Below are 21,289 nucleotides of genomic sequence, written 5' to 3'. Positions count from 1 at the left end.
ACCATTTTATGTTGCAAATCCACAAGTAAATAAATATACAAATAACTGCTGATTTATAGTTTGTATTTCTTGCTTCAAAATTTTCAAGTCTGTTGTACACATTAGCTGCATAGCTGGTTTTGCTTGGGATAATTCAAAAGATGCTCTCTGATATTTTTGGGCCTGCACGACAACCCTACACCAGACAATTTACTTTCTCAGTGTACAACTACTATGCCACACATACATTTGTACTCACTTTGCCCCTAGATACTCCAGTGGACCATAGCTTCACTAAGTCCTCCAAGTGCCTCTTCTGAAAGACCGATATCTTTTTATGGCAGCCAAGAAATAATTTCCGCTAAAACTTTTTGTTTTTCCCATGCGTATAAAACCAGACACACAATGGGAAACAGATGGGCCTACAAACCCTTATGGAAGACCAAAAGAGAACTGAAGTGTGCCTTTCACCAAACATATCCAACGTTAACAGCTTAGGATCTTTTTTTATTTTAATTAAAAAATATATTAAAAGTTGACCCTTGTTGCATCATACCCCTGTCTTGCCGGATGGCGTTTGATTTCCTGAACTCTTCAATGCCTCAAGCTCGTCGGTCATTTTGACAGATAAAGCCTGTAGATATATACGAGACTGCTTCTCATCATTCACCCTAAAAACAGACATAGTGGTCAATATTATGTAGTGAACTCTGTAGAAAAACAGCAAAACATTAGCAAAATGATCATTTCCAAACAAGTTAAATTAGGACTGATATAACAATGTGTGCTCCCCAATTCAGAGCCTCCCCTCTTTCTCCAAGAGTCATTTTCACAACCCCTGCCAGCAAACCATTGTAATCCAGCCTGGAAAACAGGGGACTTGCAGCTTATTTTATACTATGAAAATTTTTACTGGGTGACTTCAAAACTCAACTACACAAGAGCAGGCCACACAGCTTCAGACACAGTAAGAGAAAACAAGCCTCATAATATGAACATAGCTGTATTCTCTTAAAGTGTAACTCCACTTTTGTCAAGAAAAAAAATAAAAAAATAAAAGACATTCCCCTCTGGGTGATCTATGTACATTGCAAGGATTTTGACAAACTTTGTTAGAGATTCCTACCTTTTGTTATTCTGCAGAAATCCCTGTGTGTTTGTCTGTCCATGTGTAAAGCGAGTCTAATGGGAGTGGTTTAATAATGATCAACCAGCTGCTTCACCTGCAAAGCTCTAATGAGGAAAATGGCAGGGCCTGCATCCCTTTAGATGCCATTTCCTATTGGGAGTATCTTACTAAAAATTACATTTTTGTTGCAGGGGATGCATGAAATCTGACTTGTAACTTAGTGCAGACTTCTGGAAAAAACAGTGAGCCAATCACACAAGCAGGAAGTGAGGTTTCTGGGGGGCGTTCTGTACACATTCTGTGTACAGAACACCTCTAGGTTGTCAGATTGCCAGATTGCATTTTACAGAAAATTACAGAGCTGCAGATTTAAAAAGGAAAGGTAATTTTTAACAACATTCAATTACAATATGACTTGTGTCACAATTGTATACATTATATATTTTTTTCTTTGTTATTTATTTTCCACGAAAGTGGTGTTACCCTTTAAGTCTGTTCTGGATAGCTGCAGTTACACCCCCCCCCCCCCCCCCTTTCACCTCAGAGAAATCAGAGAAGGCCTTGCATTAATTGAAAAAAAATACAAGGTGCTCTGTTAACGGTGGCAGTGCCCAATATGTGACCTCCTGTGGTCGTGTTGCAGAAGGGCAGCTGCTTGGCAATAGGCCTGGAAGACTGCTGCTATCACTGTAGTAGTGGTGATAACTACATTGAATTGCAGCTTCCTCAGGGTTCAGAAAAAAGATATGCATACTTACAATGGCCCAAGCTGAACCAATTGAACTATCAAAATAAAATTCATGCTTACACAGCTTTAAGTAACCAGCAAAGTCACAACTTGCAGCATGCATTGGCTGCAACAGTGGCAGAGGGGATTCTTATTAAATTTGCTGCAGGTAACACACCCTTAAAAGAAAAAGAAAAAAAAAAAAGTGCTACACCTATATGATCACGCTCCATTTTTCACAGTGGCACGTCGTTTGTGCCTCATGAAACCTATTTCACTATTTGAATTGTTTTACCAGTATCATTTCTGACATTCACATTTGCCTCTTAACTATGGTGAATCGGGATATCATTGGATAATCAAAAATATTAATAGAAGATTAGAAAAATGTGAACCAGAGAAGGGGTCTTCAATGGAACTATAAAATTGTGGCCAGAGTGGCATGACACACTAGGTCTGACCCAGTTAGGCGTCATATGCAAAGGAATACTGTATGCACAGTATAGCATTTTCCTATTCTATGAAAAAGTTTAATTGGGTGACTTACAAAATAAAAGCAGCCCACATGGCTGCAGAAACACAAAGACAAAAAAACTAATTCGTAATTTCAAGGTTTTATCTCAAAAAAAGATGAGTTTTTTCTTTTACTTTAAGATCAGATTTGGAGAATTGACCAATCCTCAAAAAAAAAAATCTATCAGTTATATCAGCCAAGAACTTAAATCTACTTTTCCATTTTGAACACTATATATTATCGGCACTTTTTTTTTTTTTTTTTTTTTTTTTTTTTAACAAGAAAATCGGCACATATTTAAAAAGAAAAAGAAAGGAGGAAAAGCAGAGTTGCCGATAGCTGAACATACACACAAAACTGCTCACCACTGAAGAACGTCTGTGATTTGGGCCTCCCAGTTGGCTAACGTTTCTTTCTTGTCTTCTAATAACTGTATTTCTTCCTCCAGTTTTCTTTGAGAAGCAGCCATACTTTCTGACGTGGCAGTAATCTGCAAAGCAAAAAAAATAAAAATAAAAATAAAAATTGTGCTAGTCATTTCTACAGCATGCCAGTAACAATCCTACAGATAAGAGAGTTTGACAGTCTGAGGCCCTGATTCCCTAGAAAACTGTTCTCGATAGGTCTAACTGAAGGCTGTAGTTGTCTGAGCAATGGCAAAAAGAGTAGGGGTCTGGGAAACATACCTTGATACATGGGGTATTTCAGATAAAAAACCAACAGGTAGTACTACAGGGAAAGACAACTAAATAAAAGTAATTCCAAGGTCTCACCCTCTCCAAATCTTCCTTGAGTTTCTTGTTCTCTTCCTTCAGCTGATTCTTCTCCCGTTCATTTGTCTTTTTGATTTCCTGAAGTTCATCCTCTTTTGCTCTTGCACTAATTCAATTGCAAAATAATTAGGTTAAAATTGCCTATAAAAATTACATTTTATCCCATTTCCAAGGTATAAGCAAAATTTAGGTAAACATGAGCTCATGATAATGGTGGGCCAAGAACACAACCCTGGAGTGGGAAACAGCCTACAAAGCCAGGCTAAAATGAACATGGACCTAGCATAGATATGCATGAATGCTGCCATCCTTGGCTCTTCAAAATGTCTTTTAGTCACCTCCACTTTAGATATCTGATATCGAGCAGCTTGATGCCTTGCTTTTTGCTTACTCAGTCTTGAGACTCCTGCCTTTTAGTGTGGATTGAATAGGGTGAAAAGGAGTGAAGGGGTTGAAAGTTAGAACCTGTTTAAGGTTTTAATTGTGGTCCGTTTCCCTACTGGGAGCAGTTCTCATCACTTTATTGCTGTACGCCACAGTTGTGGTTCTATCTCCAGTCACTACTACAGGCAGTGAGTGGATACAAGTTAGGGGAAACCTTTACAGGTTTGCATGAAGGCATATTTTAAAGCAGTGAATGGCATTCACCATAACATTGATTGGTTATGAATCATTCACACATTCACCAGGATATTAGGTGCCTGGTAATCCCAGTTAATTTGGGGAGTCCTGTTAAAAACCTTTAAATACAGTTTACATAAAAAAAAATAAAAAATAAAAAAAAGTCATTTTTGGCAAAAGGTCACACTTATTGCTTTAAAAATGTGCCCCATAACTCCTGAACAACGTCAACTTAACTTCCCAATCACTGCAATGGAAATTCAACAAGCTATAAGATATTCAGCAAACAGAACTGGATGGATATCCAGACAATTTTTAATAAACTATCCATTGAAATATCCCCTGTGCTAATAGATCTCTATAACCCTAATACCCAGTTTCTCAAATTTAACGAAGCCTATATCAAATTAATAATGAAAAAGGGGAAAACTCACATTCAATCCTAACGCCTTATCTTGCTACCTAGCACAGTTTACAAGATATTAGCAAACATTATGTCAGATCACATTCAAACTCATACTACACTGTTCGCCCCTGTTCAACTGTGCTTCCTTCTTAATAAACACTCTACCATGGGTATACAACTGCCATTGGAGCTATAGTCCAAGCAAAACTGCATTCTCCTCCTCTCTAGGATTGTTTTAAGCCTTGATACCAAAAAGGCTTTTGATAAAAGAAAATGGTCCCTCTTAAATCACATACTCTCATCCAGAGCTTTTGGATAAACATTCTTCTCCTTTATACAATATATCTATCACAACCCCCCATATAAAGCTGATTAATATTCAAACTCTCATCCCCCATACCCATGGTAGGGCTGTCTCCCCATCTCCTATTAATTTCAACACAGTACTGGGTCCACTTCTCAGACTTCTAGAACAACCAACCACCTTTTAAAGGCATGAAATTATAGGTCATAAAAACGTAAAATGGAAGCCTTCACATATGATCTGCTCGTATGCATCACTTGCCCTAAATCTTCTCCTCCCAACACATCACTTACTAAATCTTCTGGTTTTAATTCTGGTTACATCATCACTTTTCACAAATCCAAAGCACTTTACCCAACCAACTGCACCAAATCCCCCATGTTGTAATCTTTAATTCAGAGACAAAATTACATACCTGGAAGTATCTATTCCCTAAATATCCTCATAGCAAAACCTATCACCACTCAACTGTTGTGCTCCCTTAAAACTATGATTACTACTACTGGTTACATTTCAATATCTCTAATATGAGCAGAGGCTGTTTAATAAAAATGGTTGCATTCCCTGAACTATTTTACACTATGTAGGTCCTCCCTATTTATCTTAAACACTCTGATCATAAACCTATAGGACAGTGGCAGCTGGTGCTGGAGGATTATGGGGGGGAGTGGGCGGGCCTATCCAGCTAAGGCTGCTTTCCCCTAGAGACTGGCACTAACCGCCGCCTGTGATTGGAGAAAACATGCCTGCCTGTCACAAGTTCCTATAACGGGAGTATTGTTTTCTGACAGTTTGCTCCATAATCCCAGCTCAGCTCCTATACAGATCACCCTCTCTGCAATATTCCTGCAAGCATGCAGAACAAAAGAAAGGCGTTTGACAGGCTGTGTCACAACTCCGCACTCACCCTACGCGTGGAGCTCTCCAACAGTCACAGCTCCCTTGGTGCCCTGGTACCACAGCCTCTTTGTTGACCCTGTCTTCTGCCTCCTGTCCTGATTGGCCAGTACGGGAAGTCGATGGCGAGTGTTGATTCGCTGGTATCGCAGTGAACATGAAACATGCCAATTGGGGCCTCGGTCTCTGATCACGTGCTTGTGAGGGGGTGATGGATCTGGTAGAAACCTGTTAGTCTGGCGCACCACACTGTGCATGGCCAAGTTTGATTGTGCAGGCTAGGGGTGGATTGTGCAGACTTGTGGACCAGCCGCCACTGCTATAGGACGTTTCAAGAATCTGCCTGGGGCAGTTGCAGACAATAGGCCTGTGCATTTTACAATTCCCAATAATGGAGAACTCAGTTTTACAGATCTCTAACTGTACAACTTGGCTTCCCTCACCAGATATGTAAGAGACTGGGTTCACAGAACTTCAGTGTATACTGATACAGAATTGGGATCAGTACATGTTAACTCTCATCAACCTGGTGTACGCCCTGCATATCCATAAAGAGCTTTTGCCTATAGAGGTTACTGTGGATCCTCTCTTGTATACTAACTGGCTTGTGTGGCATAATATTCATACCCGTAATATGTTAAGTCTCCATACGTCCGTTTTTCTAACTTTGTGGAAAAACTCGGACCTCACAGGGTCCACAGGACTTCCCCACCCTGAAACACCATCAATGACTATATCAAATTCCTAGTAAACACCAACAACAAAAATGAATACCCTCAAAGGCTGCCATGGAGATGCTGTATATCCATAACTTCTCCAATAACCAATGTCTCTTCCTAAAAGCAAATTCTTGCTTTAAACCTTGACGGTTTAAAAAAAACTCTCCCCAAAAGACTGGAAAAACCTACTTAGACACACTTCTGAGCTAGCCCTGACCCAGATAAGAATGAAAGAAGTCTTATGTTTAGATTATTTGTCAAGGAAATATAATCCAGAGATTTGTGGAAGAAACTGAGTCAATAAATGGACACAATCCTTCCCCCAGCTACAGATGGATGACATTCTAAAAATCCCTATGACTATCCTAGGAAACAATCAAATCTGCAATGTACTGTATTGGTTTAACTGGATGGTCTTTTTTTTCAACCAGACTGTGATGTAACTATGATGCTCCGATTCTTACATAATTCCTACACATCCCCACACTGATCACTCCCTCTTGGGCCTCTTCCTCCTGTTTCTTAAATGTGTACAAACAATTTTGGACTGCAGTAGCACGATATGCCACCTTAGAGCCAATCAACTATCTCCCCTTAACCCCGGAGTGGGCATTTTTCCAATTTATAGACATCCCTGGAGTCAAACTGCAAAGGTTGCAAACAATTGTTCACTATTATGCCTCTTATGGCAAAGAAAGCCATCCTTCATAAAATGGATTTACTCAACCCCCCCTTACATTTCATTGCTTAAAAAAAAAAAAAAAAAAAAAAAAAAAAAAAAAAAAAAAGCTATTGTACATGTTCTGTAGGGACTGGGTAGATGCCTCCTTACAAAACAAAAAAGCACAGATTTATCAATTCTGTGACATTTGGGAGTCATTTATTCAAAACGTCTGTTGACACACAATAGCACAATGCTTTTGAAATAACCAACGATATCCAACTAGACTATTAGCTAAAGACCCTGAAATTTAAATCACACTCCCATCTTAACTCCTACCTTGTTGTCGGAGGCCTCCCCCCACCTCTTTTCTTTACTGCCAGACACAAACTGACCCACCCAAATAATGTTCAATACTGAACTCTTTATTAGCCTAAAGCGGAACTTCCCCTCTTCCAACTCCTCCCCTACGCCACATTTGTTTTTTGGGGGGAAATCTGGTACCTGGTTTTGACAGATACCCACCCCCATTCTTGCTCGTATTGCCTAGGACTTCTACATTTTTCTCATTTTTAATTGCTCAAATTGATAAGAAAAGGTGAAGAAAAGGTAGAAGCGACACTGCTACCTGTCATGTCTGGTTTTTCCGATGGACTCCTGCATTCCCTCCATCTCATGTCTTAGTGAGATCAGTTCTGCTTCCTTCTCCCCCAGTTCTCTACGGAGCACTTTTGTCTCATTGGCATGTTCAGCTTCCCGACGTGCAAACTCCTCCCGCAACTGGCAGAGGTCGCTCTCCAATTGTTGGCTCCTCCTTCCAAGTTCCAATCTCAGCTGGGTCATCTCAGAAACATGAATTGAGCCACTGATAACAGGTGAAGCAACAGTCTGCTGTGTCTACACCAAGACAGGCAAATGGAATTATAAACAAATGTTGATGTAGATATGCAGTACATAGCTTTTATCATTTATCACAAAATGGATGTTACAGAAGAGATCAGATCAGAACACATGCTCCTTACCTTTACTCTTTCCAGATCCTCTAGAGCCTGAGCTTCACTCCTCTCTCGCAGCTTTCTCTGCCTCTCCAGTTCTACGGCCAAATCTTCTGCTAATGATTCAGCCTAATAAAAAAAAAATTAAATAAAAAAGCAAAAGCTTCTGGCCAATTCAAAAGATATGGTCATCAAATAATTGAAACGAGAAGGTGGTGCCCATTGCTTGAGGCAGAGTTAAAGAAAACTCAAGATTAGTTACCGTATTTATCGGCGTATAACACGCACTTTTTTCCCCTTAAAATCAGGGGAAAATCGCGGGTGCGTGTTATACGCCGATCCCCTGCGATCCAGAATGAAAAAAAATCGCTGACCGCGATTTGAAAATGGCGCCGCCGGCACCAAAATACCCAGTGCTGGTCCTCGGCTCTTCTCGGCGGCTTTCGGTTTCACTCGAGCGCCGCCCGAACCTAGCCGAGTATACTCGGCTAGTTTCGGATAGCTCCGCTCACCGTCCGAGTGGAACCGAAAGTAAACGAGAGCCGCCGAGAAGAGCCGAGGACCGGCTCTGTGTATTTCGGCGCCAGCGGCGCCATTTTCAAATCGCGGTCGGCGATTTTGAAGCTCAGAGGCTTCAGCAAGGCTGCACTGACAAGGCTGCACTGGCAAGGCTGCACTGGCAAGGCTGCACTGGCAAGGCTGCACTGGCAAGGCTGCACTGACATGGCTGCACTGACATGGCTGCACTGAGAAGGCTGCAATGATGGGCATTTAAATGTAAGTTTTTTTCCCTTCAACTTCCCTCCTAAAAGTTTTTTTTCCTTAAAATTCCTCCTAAATTGAGGTGCGTGTTATACGCCGGTGCGTGTTATACGCCGATAAATACGGTACTTAGGTTAATAAGCATATCCATTCACTCAGTTTGAGCAGCTCCTAAGCACCATCCTGCGCTCCTCTAACTCCGTTACGTGCCAATGTAATTCTCACCATACTCGTTGCTGACCTACCAACTCCTATGTAATTTTCTACTTTGGTCTTAATATGGTTTTCATGAAACAAGTTCATATGCTTCCAATACATCGCTTCACAATTTTTTTAATTTTTTTTTTTTTTTAAGGACAAGCCTAGCCACTTAGGTTCACACCACTCACCTCTCTTCTACTGGCTTCAGCTTTCTGCAAGTCTTTTCTCAACAGCCTCACTTTCTCCACTGCTGCCTCGGTCTCATCTTCCTTTTCATTAAGCCTGCGAGACAGACGACCATTTTGGGAACTCAGCCCTTCACACTTCTCATCCAGTGCACGCAGCTCCTCCTGCAGTCTTCTTTGCTTATCTAGAGTCGCTCTAAGTTCCATTCCTTGAGATTTCAGCTGCTCCAACATTTCAGAGAGATCCTAAGTTGAAAAAGAACAAGATCATATGTAGAGCAAGTAGCCTCATCTCAAATAATTGAATTTAAAGAGAACCTGCCATGAGACATATAAAGGCTGCTGTGATGACCTCTTATTTTGAAGATACCATTTACCTGGTTATCCTGCTAATCCTTAACTTTAATATTCTTCGATACACTGACACCTAAAAAATAAATTGTGACTTTTTCTATGAATATTTTTCTGTATGCTTGTCCTAGGTGAGAGAGACAGAAGTACTGAAGCCAGACACAGCCAAGCAAATAGCATTTTTAATGCAAACGGTTAGAAAGACAGTTTTTTTGTTTTTTTTTATTGTTTATTTGTGCTGTGCAAAGCTCTTCCAAGTGCACCTTACTTCAAAAGCTAGTTATAAAATTGGGTGGGTTTCCATTTTTGTACAGCTTGCTCACTGGAATTTATGAAGGGACACAATGGACGCCTTCAGCAGCCACTGTGTTCTTACTGGACTTCTAATGTGTCCCCGGACCTCTTCCCATTTCACAAAAAAAAAAAATCACAGAAACATGCGGATATGAAATCTTATATTCTCTAAACATTCTTTGCTTTTACTTACAATTACGTTTTTTCTAATTTCTGGTTTCTAAAGGCACTGGTGATGTCACCATGGCCTTTACAGCTGCATCCTGGAGCTTCCTGTCACCAGGAGACTTCCAGGAGGCAGACCCGGAGTTCAAAGCTCCAGGAAGTAAAGAGATAAACTCATCTGCCCTTAGTAAAAATGGCCACTGTGGGAATAATGGTGGGGAAAGAAAAATAGCAAGCCTACAATTACGTATAAGTATCTGCTTGTACAGTGCCAGCATTAAACATTTTTAAATCTGCCTTTTGTACTGCTGCTGTACTTATGATGAGGGGGATTTTTGAGGGAATTTTAAAGGAGAAGTACAGCCAAACCTTATTTGTCTGTACTTCTCCTGTGGAACAGAGGAGTGCAGTTCGTTCTGCACTCCTGTGACCCATTTTCAGCTGAAGCCCGCTGTCGGCTGATGTCGCAGAGCCGATCCAAGCTGGGGAATCGTGACAGCGGTGACTGACCATCACCAGCTCTCTGCTCACAGAGCACTGAGAACCGAGCAATCAGTGGTGTTTGATCGCTTGGTTCTCAGTCTTCCACCTAGTCAAGTATGAATTTATGCACTGCTATACAGAGAGGCCTAGACGAGGCAATGCAGCTGCCGCATACATTTGCAAGTGTGTGCAACTTAAACCTCTGCTTTTAAAACACAAAAGTGCAGTTTTGTTTTTTCTTCCAGGATAGCTGGTAAGTGTGCTCAGAAAACTTCTGTTTGTGAAAGACACACTAGCATTTTCAAGAGATGGCAAAGGAAGCTCACATATTTATATCAAAGCAGATGTACTGTAAATGAACACTATAGTGAAAAATATTGCACTCTAACTGTATGGGTTTGAAACCTGTACTGATTGCATTTATAAAGATATAAAAAGGGTATTTATAATTTTTCTACACATTTACATGCAGACCAAGTTGTTCAGCAAAAGTGACAGAGGTGTGGACAACTATACAACACTGCTGGGATGCTTACAATGGCATGTTTAAGATCTACATGCAGACCAAGCTGTCTAACAAATGTGAGTTTCAGGGGTCGAGACAAACTATTTAACAATGCCAGGGTGCTTACAATGGTCAGCTTTTATTTATGTGGCAACTTTTTTCGAGGAAAAAACAAACTGCGTGTAAAGTGTGATTTGGAGGATGGGCTTTAAAGCAGAAGTAAACCCATCCAACAGTTTCAGAAAAAAGGTAAAATTTCCAGCACGTGCCGGAAATGTAACACTCCCATTGGTTGTGCACTTAACCAAACTGTTAAACCATCCAATGGCTGGTGTCATAACTGATCACATGTGCAGCATCATGGCAGTTGTAGATCAAACAGTGCATTAAAAACTACTACATGTCCTTCCTATCCTACCTTGTCCACAGAGGGACAGCACTGCTATGGAAAGCAAATGAAAAATCTAAAAAAAAAAAATCACAGCTGGGAGACTCAAAAACAAAAAAACAAAACAAAAAACACCGTAGTGTTAATACTGGTGACAGACTGCTTTATAGATTTTATTTTTTTATTTTGACAGAAGTTCCACTTTCAAGTCTACCTTAGTACAGCGATCTTTTTCTTGTTTGAGTGTTTTCACTTGTTTCTCCAGGGACTGGATATGTGCTCCTGAAATAGAGTCCTGCTCCTTGGACTTTTCTATGGAACAAAGAAGCATTTATACAATTATAGTATTTATTGGTCAGTGTATTATGGTCAAAGGATCATAAAAAAGGGGAGGTGGAAATTTTAAATTCCAAAACAGATTAAACATATTTAAAATTACAATGTGGATATAAAAGCAACCACTTAACAGAACAGTCAAGGGGGACTTTTCTGTGCCTCACTACCATTACCTTAATAAGAATGGTGCGAGAAGACAATATGCAAGCTTGGCGTATATAAGCATTCATGTCTTTGCCATGATGGTTCTAAAAAAAATTACATTCAGCTCTTTGGTCTGTGTAGAATTCAGTACTCACCTGCTAATTTCTTTTGCAGAACTCCTATTTCGGTCTTCAAACTGCGGATCTCATTGTCTTTGTTGATTGCGTTTTGCAAGAGGTCTTCAAAAACAAACATTGAATGTTCAGAATGCAGTATGGTTCAGACAGGCTTTTCAGAAGTAACATTATGCACATGTACTCACCTTGATACTGATCTTTTTCTTGCCCCAGTTTAGTTCTTACACCATTACTGACACATTCAATCAGTGTTCCAGTGTCTGACAAGGAGCTAAATTTGTATTTTAAACAGACACTTAAATAACAAAGTGAAATGGACTAAAAAAAAAAAACTAAGCAATTAGTTGAACATTACTTGTCCTGAAAGATAACACACCCAAACATCTTCCACCACAATTGCAAAGCAGAAGCGCAGAATTCAACCCAGCACATCAAAAAGTACGTACAACACAGGACATGAGTCAAGGAACCTAAACTGAAAGGAAAGACACAATGTCTCAATGTCTGCCATCAATGGATTTTCATTCTGCAAATGCCTGTTGCCTGGCTGTCATGCTGATGTTCTGACTTCAAAACCTTGAGTCTTCTAAACAAAAATCAATGTTGCAAAAAAATGACCAGTTACACTTACCGGTAACAATGTTTCTGGGGAGTCTTCCAGGACTGCACCCTGAGAGATGACTGGTCCCACCTGACAGGAAACACAATCAAAGAGGTTAAAACCCCCGCCCCTCCCTGTGCTCCTCAGTTGTGAAAAGTATTGACCCACACCAGTACACGAGAATGAAAACACACCACAAAACTCTATACATTATGAATAAACCTAAAAAGAGCGGGTGGGAAGTAGGCCTGCCGTCCTGGAAGACTTCCCAGTAAGTGTAACTGGTCATTTTCTCAAGTCGTCTTCCAGGACGGCACCCTGAGCCTGAGAGAAGAGCAAGTAGCTTAGGCCTACCTTAGGGCGCGACAACAGCATGTAGGACCTTCCTACCAATGCCAGATCCTGAGGTGACAGCAAGTCCACTCAATAACCTCTCAGGAAGGTGTTCTGGCTTGTCCATGTAGCTGCCTTACATATTTGCTCCACCGATGCTCCGGCCCTTTCTGCCCAAGAGGTCGCCAGAGACTGGGTGGAATGTGCCTTAAGGTCCCTTGGGACTGCCGTACCAAAGTGTTCATAGTCTAAAGAAATAGATGCCTGGTGGCCCTTCTTCTGGCCAAAAAAATGAAGTCATAAATGACTGGACCTTCTAAACTCTAACTTTCTCTAAATAAATCAACAGACAGCGTCTGACATCTAGACAATGAAAAGAAATTTCCTTTTCGTTCTGAGCATTATTGCAAAAAGAAGGAAGCACAATCTCTTGAGTTCTATGACACTTCGAGGCTACTGTCGGGACGTACAGGGGATCCTGCCTAAGTACAACCCTGTCATCAAGTAAATGAAAAAATGGTTCTTTAATTGAAAAAGCCTGAATGTCGCTTATCCTCCTGGCTGATGTAATCGCCAGTAACCTAAAAGTGAGGAACTTTAGGGGAATCTGATCTAACGGTTCAAATGAAGCCCTGGTTAGTCCCTCTGAAACAAAAAGTAAGGTCCCATGGCGGAAATCTACACATCTGTACTGGTGACAGCATGTCTCTGACCAACAAGAACCTTTTGATCAGGGGGTCTAGAGCCAATCTGTCCAAAAAAGCAGGACAAGGCTGCAACCTGTACCCAAAGCATCTTGGTTGCCAGTCCCTGATCAGCGCCATCCTGGAGAAATTCCAGGATGGCAGGGATCTTTTGTTGAGAAGTCCCTCTCACCTGACACCAGTGTGAGAAAACACCCCAGGCCTTTGCATAAATACGCCTGGTAACTGACTTCCTACTTAGCAGGAGAGTATCAACTACTCTCAGAAAGGCCCTTCTCCCGCAGGTTCTTACTTTCAAGAGCCAGGCCGTCAGCTTGACGAAGCTGGGATCTGGGTGGCAGACTGGACCCTGAAGGAGAAGGTCCTGCCGAACAGGAAGATGCTGAGGCGGGGCTATCGACCAACTCCCCAGGGTTGGAAACCAGGCCCTCTTGGGCCACCATGGGGCGATTAGGATCAGACTGCCCTCTGAGTGATACAACTTCTGCAGTACTCTCGGGATTAGACACAAGGGGGGAAAGGCATAGGCCAAGTGGAAGTTCCAAACTTGGGCCAAGGCATCAACCCCCCTCCAAATCCCATTCGTGGGAGAGAGAAAAATCTCTTTACCCTTCCGTTCTTCCTGCGAGCAAAGAGGTCGATCTCTGGTTTGCCGAAAAGCCGGCACACCAGGGGGAATACTTCGGGATTCAACTCCCATTCTCCCTGGAGAATCGGCTGTCAACTGAGATAGTCCGCCTCAATGTTGAACGTTCCCTTTATATGCACTGCTGAAATAGGATCCGTTGCTCTGCCCAGCCAAGGATCTCTAGTGCCAGAGTGAGAGGAGAGCGAGATCTGGTGCCTCCCTGATGATTCAGGAATGCCACTGCTGTAGCACTGTCTGAAAGAATCTGGACCTCTCGGCCCCTGATCCTTCCCTCAAAAGCCTTTAAGGCCTCCCAGACGGCCAAGAGCTCCCTAAAATTGGAGGAGGCGCTTCTCTGACCCCGGCCCCAAGAACCCTGGGCTCGCAGTTCCTCTAGGTGGGCCCCCCCACCCCCAGGAACTCGTATCTGTCGTTATCCTGAGGGGCGGACGTTTGCCCCAAAGGAGACCCCCCTGCAATTTTGGAGCATGAAGCCACCACTGTAGGGATTCCCCTACTACCACTGGAATTAGGAATTTTGTTGTCCAGCGTTCCTCTCTCCCCGTCCCAGGAGGATAGGAAGAAGTGCTGGAGAATCCTGGAATGGAGCTGAGCCCACGGTACTGCTGGGATACAAGATGTCATTAAACCCAGAACCCTCATGATCCCTCTGTAAGAGACCCTTTCTGCCTCTAACAGGAAAGTAACTGCTGCAATGAGGCCCTCTACCTTGTCCTGAGGTAGGACTAGAGATGTCAAATTTCCAGAAATTTTGAAGCTTGGAAAAAAAAAACGTTTTTTTTGGGGGGGGGGGTTGGGGGGAATGAAATTTTTGGAAAAATTAAAAAAAAAAAAAATGCTACATTAGCACTTTTTTGTCTTTTTAAGATTGAAAGTCATTCTGTTACTTTAGGAACATAAAATAGGACTATGGACAATTTGACTTGGCATAAAATTATCACAGCATATTAAAAATATAGTGTAGCCAAACAATCATCACAAACAGAATTTACTTTTTTTATAATATTTATTTGTAACAAAGGGAGCAACAATCTTCTGAACTGCTTACTAGTTTATGTGGAACAGCCAAAAAGCCTCCACAAAACAATTTTCAAAACCAAAAGTAACAATTTTTCATATTTCCTCTCCACAGTATTAAATAAAAACCCCATTCTCATAAAAAGAATTGAAGATGGGGGAAGTGTTAAGAAAAGAGAGGGACTAAGTTTCAATGGACATTTAATCAGAATCATTTTCTGAGCTGAAATTGTCAGTATCCGTCTCTGATTCTGCAGCTACTCTTTTTTGTCCGTCATCACAATTAGGAACTTAAGGTGAACACCCTGTCTTCAAATATTTTATTCATCATGTTAAAATAGTCCACAATTTTTTTTTTTCTTTTTTCAATTTTTCAGAAAAAAACAAAAAAGCCTTCAGGAAAAAAAAAACTAAAAAAAAAAAAAAAAAAAAAAAAACAGAAAAATAATGTTTTTTTTCCGAATGTTTCCATTTTTTTTCCGGGCCTTCACATCTCTAGCCACTTGCCGACTGCCCAACGACGATATACGTCGGCAGAATGGCACGGGCAGGCAAAATCACATACCTGGTACGTGACTGCCTTCCGGCGGGCGGAGGGTCCAAATCGGACCCCCCCCCCCCCCCCGGTGACCGAAGCAGTCGGCTTTGGTCTGGCACCAATCAGAGATGAGGGGGAGGCCATCCATTCGTGGCCCCCCCCTCGCGATCGCTTCCAGCCAATGAGAATCGTCCCCTGCCTCTGTGTAGTACGCAGAGGTAGAGGATGTGATGTCATCTCTCCTCAGCTCGGCAGTTTCCGTTCCGGCGCCGAGGAGAGAAGACTGGATTGTGAGCTGCACAACACAACACACACAGTAGAACATGCCAGGCATACTTTACACCCCCGATCACCCCCCAATCACCCCCCCCCCCCGGTCACACTGACACCAAGCAGTTTTTTTTGTTTTTTTCTGATTACTGCATGGTGTTAGTTTGTGACAGTTAGTGTGTTAGGGCAGTGAGTGTTAGCCCCCTTTAGGTCTAGTATACCCCCCTAACCCCCCCTAAAAGTTTTAACCCCTTGATCACCCCCCGTCACCAAGCGATCATTTTTCTGATCGCTGCATTAGTGTCGCTGCTGACGCTAGTTAGGGAAGTAAATATTTAGGTTCGCCGTCAGCGTTTTATAGCGACAGGGACCCCCATATACTACCTAATGTTTTAACCCCTTGATTGCCCCCTAGTTAACCCTTTCACCACTGTTCACCGTATAACCGTTACGGGTGACACTTGTTAGTTAATTTTTTATAGTGTCAGGGCACCCGCCGTTTATTACAGAATAAAGGTTTAGCCCCCTGATCACCCGGCGGTGATATGCGTCGCCCCAGGCAGCGTCAGATTAGCGCCAGTACCGCTAACACCCACGCACGCAGCATAAGCCTCCCTTAGTGGTATAGTATCTGATCGGATCAATATCTGATCCGATCAGATCTATATTAGCGTCCCCAGCAGTTTAGGGTTCCCAAAAACGCAGTGTTAGCAAGATCAGCCCAGATACCTGCTAGCACCTGCGTTTTGCCTCTCCGCCCGGCCCAGCCCAGCCCAGCCCACCCAAGTGCAGTATCGATCGATCACTGTCACTTACAAAACACTAAACGCATAATTGCAGCGTTCGCAGAGTCAGGCCTGATCCCTGCGATCGCTAACAGTTTTTCTGGTAGCATTTTGGTGAACTGGCAAGCACCAGCCCCAGGCAGCGCCAGGTTAGCGCCAGTACCGCTAACACCCACGCATGCGCCGTACACCTCCCTTAGTGGTATAGTATCTGAACGGATCAATATCTGATCCGATCTATACTGGCGTCCCCAGCAGTTTAGGGTTCCCAAAAATGTTAGCGGGTTCAGCCCAGATACCTGCTAGCACCTGCATTTTGCCCCTCCACCCGGCCCAGCCCAGCCCACCCAAGTGCAGTATCGATCGATCACTGTCACTTACAAAACACTAAAGTCAGGCCTGAGCCCTGCGATCGCTAACAGTTTTTTTGGTAGCGCTTTGGTGAACTGGCAAGCTCCAGCGGCTTAGTACACCCCGGTCATAGTCAAACCAGCACTGCAGTAACACTTGGTGACGTGGCGAGTCCCATAAGTGCAGTTCAAGCTGGTGAGGTGGCAAGCACAAGTAGTGTCCCGCTGCCACCAAAAAGACAAACACAGGCCCGTCGTGCCCATAATGCCCTTCCTGCTGCATTCGCCAATCCTAATTGGGAACCCACCGCTTCTGCAGCACCCGTACTTCCCCCATTCACATCCCCAACGAAAATGCAGTCAGCTGCATGAGAGGCATTTTCTTTATGTCCTCCCGAGTACCCTTACCCAACGAACCCCCCCAAAAAAGATGTTGTGTCTGCAGCAAGTGCGGATATAGGCGTGACACCCGCTATTATTGTCCCTCCTGTCCTGACAATCCTGGTCTTTGCATTGGTGAATGTTTTGAACACTACCATACACTAGTTGAGTATTAGCGTAGGGTACAGCATTGCACAGACTAGGCACACTTTCACAGGGTCTCCCAAGATGCCATCGCATTTTGAGAGACCCGAACCTGGAACTGGTTACAGTTACAAAAAAAAAAAAAAAAAAAAAGTGTAAAAAAAAAAATCAAACAAAAATATAAAATAAAAAAAATAGTTGCCGTTTTATTGTTCTCTCTCGCTCTATTCTCTCTATTGTTCTGCTCTTTTTTACTGTATTCTATTCTGAAATGTTTTATTGCTATTATGTTTTATCATGTTTGCTTTTCAGGTATGCAATTTTTTTATACTTTACCGTTTACTGTGCTTTATTGTTAACCATTTTTTTGTCTTCAGGTACGCCATTCACGACTGAGTGGTTATACCAGAATGATGCCTGCAGGTTTAGGTATCATTCTTTTCAGCCAGCGGTCGGCTTTCATGTAAAAGCAATCCTAGCAGCTAATTAGCCTCTAGACTGCTTTTACAAGCAGTGGGAGGGAATGCCCCCCCACCATCTTCCGTGTTTTTCTCTGGCTCTCCTGTCTCAACAAGGAACCTGAGAATGCAGCCGGTGATTCAGCCAGCTGACCATAGAGCTGATCAGAGACCAGAGTGGCTCCAAACATTTCTATGGCCAAAGAAACCGGAAGCTACGAGCATTTTATGACTTAGGATTTCGCCGGATGTAAAACAGCGCCATTGGGAAATTGGGGAAGCATTTTATCACACCGATCTTGGTGTGGTCAGATGCTTTGAGGGCAGAGGAGAAATCTAGGGTCTAATAGACCAAAATTTTTTCAAAAAAAAAAAAGAGTACCTGTCACTACCTATTGCTATCAAAGGGGATATTTACATTCCCTGAGATAACAAAAATGATTTAAAAAAAAAAAAGAAAGGAACAGTTTAAAAATAAGATAAAAAAAGCAAAAAAATAATAAGGAAAAAGCACCCCTGTCCCCCTGCTCTTGCGCTAAGGCGAACGCAAGCGTCGGTCTGGCGTCAAATGTAAACAGCAATTGCACCATGCATGTGAGGTATCACCGCGAAGGTCAGATCGAGGGCAGTAATTTTAGCAGTGGACGACCTCTGTAAATCTAAAGTGGTAACCTGTAAAGGCTTTTAAAGGCTTTTAAAAATGTATTAATTTTGTTGCCACTGCACGTTTGTGCGCAATTTTAAAGCATGTCATGTTTGGTATCCATGTACTTGGCCTAAGATCATCTTTTTTATTTCATCAAACATTTGGGCAATATAGTGTGTTTTAGTACATTAAAATTTTAAAAAGTGTGTTTTTTCCCCAAAAAATGCGTTTGAAAAATCGCTGCGCAAATACTGTGTGAAAAAAAAAAATGAAGCCCCTACCATTTTAATCTGTAGGGCATTTGCTTTAAAAATATATATAATGTTTGGGGGTTCAAAGTAACTTTCTTGCAAAAAAAAAAAAATGTTTTCATGTAATCAAAAAGTGTCAGAAAGGGCTTTGTCTTCAAGTGGTTAGAAGAGTGGGTGATGTGTGACATAAGCTTCTAAATGTTGTGCATAAAATGCCAGGACAGTTCAAACCCCCCCAAAATGACCCCATTTTGGAAAGTAGACACCCCAAGCTATTTTGCTGAGAGGCATGTCGAGTCCATGGAATATTTTATATTGTGACACAAGTTGCGGGAAAGAGACAAATTTTTTTTTTTTTTTTGCACAAAGTTGTCACTAAATGATATATTGCTCAAACATGCCATGGGAATATGTGAAATTACACCCCAAAATACATTCTGTTGCTTCTCCTGAGTATGGGGATACCACATGTGTGGGACTTTTTGGGAGCCTAGCTGCGCACGGGACCCGGAAAACCAAGCACCGCCTTCAGGCTTTCTAAGGGCGTAAATTTTTGATTTCACTCTTCACTGCCTATCACAGTTTCGGAGGCCATGGAATGCCCAGGTGGCAAACCCCCCCCCCCCCCAAATGACCCCATTTTGGAAAGTAGACACCCCAAGCTATTTGCTGAGAGGTATAGTGAGTATTTTGCAGACCTCACTTTTTGTCACAAAGTTTTGAAAATTGAAAAAAAAAAAAATTTCTGGTCTTTCTTCATTTTCAAAAACAAAGGAGAGCTTCAAAATACTCACCATGCCTCTCAGCAAATAGCTTGGGGTGTCTACTTTCCAAAATGGGGTCATTTGGGGGGGGGGGTTGTGCCACCTGGGCATTCCATGGCCTCTGCAAAAATTTGAAATAAAAAATTTACACCCTTAGAAATCCTGAAGGCGGTGATTGGTTTTCGGGGCCCCGTATGCAGCTAGGCTCCTAAAAAGTCCCACACATGGTATCCCCATACTCAGGAGAAGCAGCTAAATGTATTTTGGGGTGCAATTCCACATATGCCCATGGCCTGTGTGAGCAATATATCATTTAGTGACAACTTTTTGTAATTTTTTTTTTTTTGTCATTCAATCACTTGGGACAAAAAAAATGAATATTCAATGGGCTCAACATGCCTCTCAGCAATTTCCTTGGGGTGTCTACTTTCCAAAATGGGGTTATTTGTGGGGGTTTTGTACTGCCCTGCCATTTTAGCACCTCAAGAAATGACATGAACAATGAACAATGTTCAATGTACAATGAAAATGTACCCTAGTTTGTAGGCGCTATAACTTTTGCGCAAACCAATAAATATACACTTAGACTTTTTTTTACCAAAGACATGTGGCCGAATGCATTTTGGCCTAAATGTATGACTAAAATTGAGTTCATTGGATTTTTTTTATAACAAAAAGTAGAAAATATCATTTTTTTCCAAATTTTCGGTCTTTTTCCGTGTATAGCGCAAAAAATAAAAACGGCAGAGGTGATCAAATACCATCAAAAGAAAGCTCTATTTGTGGGAAGAAAAGGACGCAAATTTTGTTTGGGAACAGCATTGCATGACCGCGCAATTAGCAGTTAAAGTGACGCAGTGCCAAATTGTAAAAAGTGCTCTGGTCAGGAAGGGGGTAAATCCTTGAAGTGGCTAGGTAGGACCAGCCTCTGTTCTGAGGAATCCACCAGGAATCCCAGATAGACCTTTGTCTGGCAAGGCACCGAGGATTTCTCCTTGCTGATGATCCACCCCAGAGATTCCAAGGTACTCACTACTGGCTAGGATGGAGAGCAGCTGATCTCGACTCTGGTTGTAAATCAGAATGTCGTCTAGATAGGGACCAACGCTACCCCCTGAAGATGCAGGAAGGCAACCACCTCTGCCACAACCTTCATAAACACCCTTGGACTGGATGCCAGTCTGAAAGGAAGAGCTGCAAACTGCCAGTGCTGAATTCCCTGCGGTGAGACAATTGCGAACCTCAGTAAAATCTGATGTTCTGGAAAGATCGGGATGTGGAGATAGGCATCCTTCAAATCTATTGTTACCTTAAACTTCTTGTACCGCAGGAAAACATTCAAACTCCTCAAATTTATAATGAGGCGATACTTCCCTGAGGGCTTTGGAACAACAAAGATGTGACCCCATTGTCCCTCTGGGACTGGCACTATGACACCCCCTTCTGCTAGTTCTCTGACATTCTGCAGAATACCTGCTGCCTTGAGGGGGTCCCTGGGCAAGTGGGTTAAAAAACATTGGGGGAGGAGATGAGAGAAACTCCAGCCTGTAGCCCTCTCTTATAATCTGGAGAATATGGGGGCTCTGCATAATCCCTTCCCACTGAGAGAAAGTGGGAAAGCCTTCCCCTACGCTTATGTCACTTAGAGACTTTGTCTGCTGACTTTTGGTTGGAAAAGAGAATACTTCCCTTCTGCTCGTCTCTTCCAACCCCCCAATGTCT

General features: G+C 42.4%; 1 protein-coding gene across 2 annotated transcripts in view; it reads right to left on the bottom strand.

Annotated features, from left to right (window-relative positions):
- The window catches only part of CDC42BPG (CDC42 binding protein kinase gamma), a 268,963-nt gene that overhangs the window by 103,588 nt on the left and 144,086 nt on the right, over positions 1-21,289 (bottom strand). For both annotated transcript variants that reach the window (XM_073604887.1, XM_073604888.1), the window contains exons 10-18: positions 11,862-11,947; positions 11,695-11,778; positions 11,274-11,371; positions 8,877-9,119; positions 7,753-7,854; positions 7,359-7,627; positions 3,123-3,228; positions 2,715-2,839; positions 536-650 (exon numbers count right to left, since the gene is read on the bottom strand). In XM_073604887.1, the coding sequence (XP_073460988.1) occupies positions 536-650; positions 2,715-2,839; positions 3,123-3,228; positions 7,359-7,627; positions 7,753-7,854; positions 8,877-9,119; positions 11,274-11,371; positions 11,695-11,778; positions 11,862-11,947 (1,228 nt within the window). The remainder of the gene's footprint in view (positions 1-535; positions 651-2,714; positions 2,840-3,122; positions 3,229-7,358; positions 7,628-7,752; positions 7,855-8,876; positions 9,120-11,273; positions 11,372-11,694; positions 11,779-11,861; positions 11,948-21,289) is intronic.

Source organism: Aquarana catesbeiana, linkage group LG11 (genome assembly GCF_042186555.1).
Source record: "Aquarana catesbeiana isolate 2022-GZ linkage group LG11, ASM4218655v1, whole genome shotgun sequence".
NCBI lineage: Eukaryota > Metazoa > Chordata > Amphibia > Anura > Ranidae > Aquarana > Aquarana catesbeiana.
This window is presented reverse-complemented; position numbering and strand designations above follow the sequence as displayed.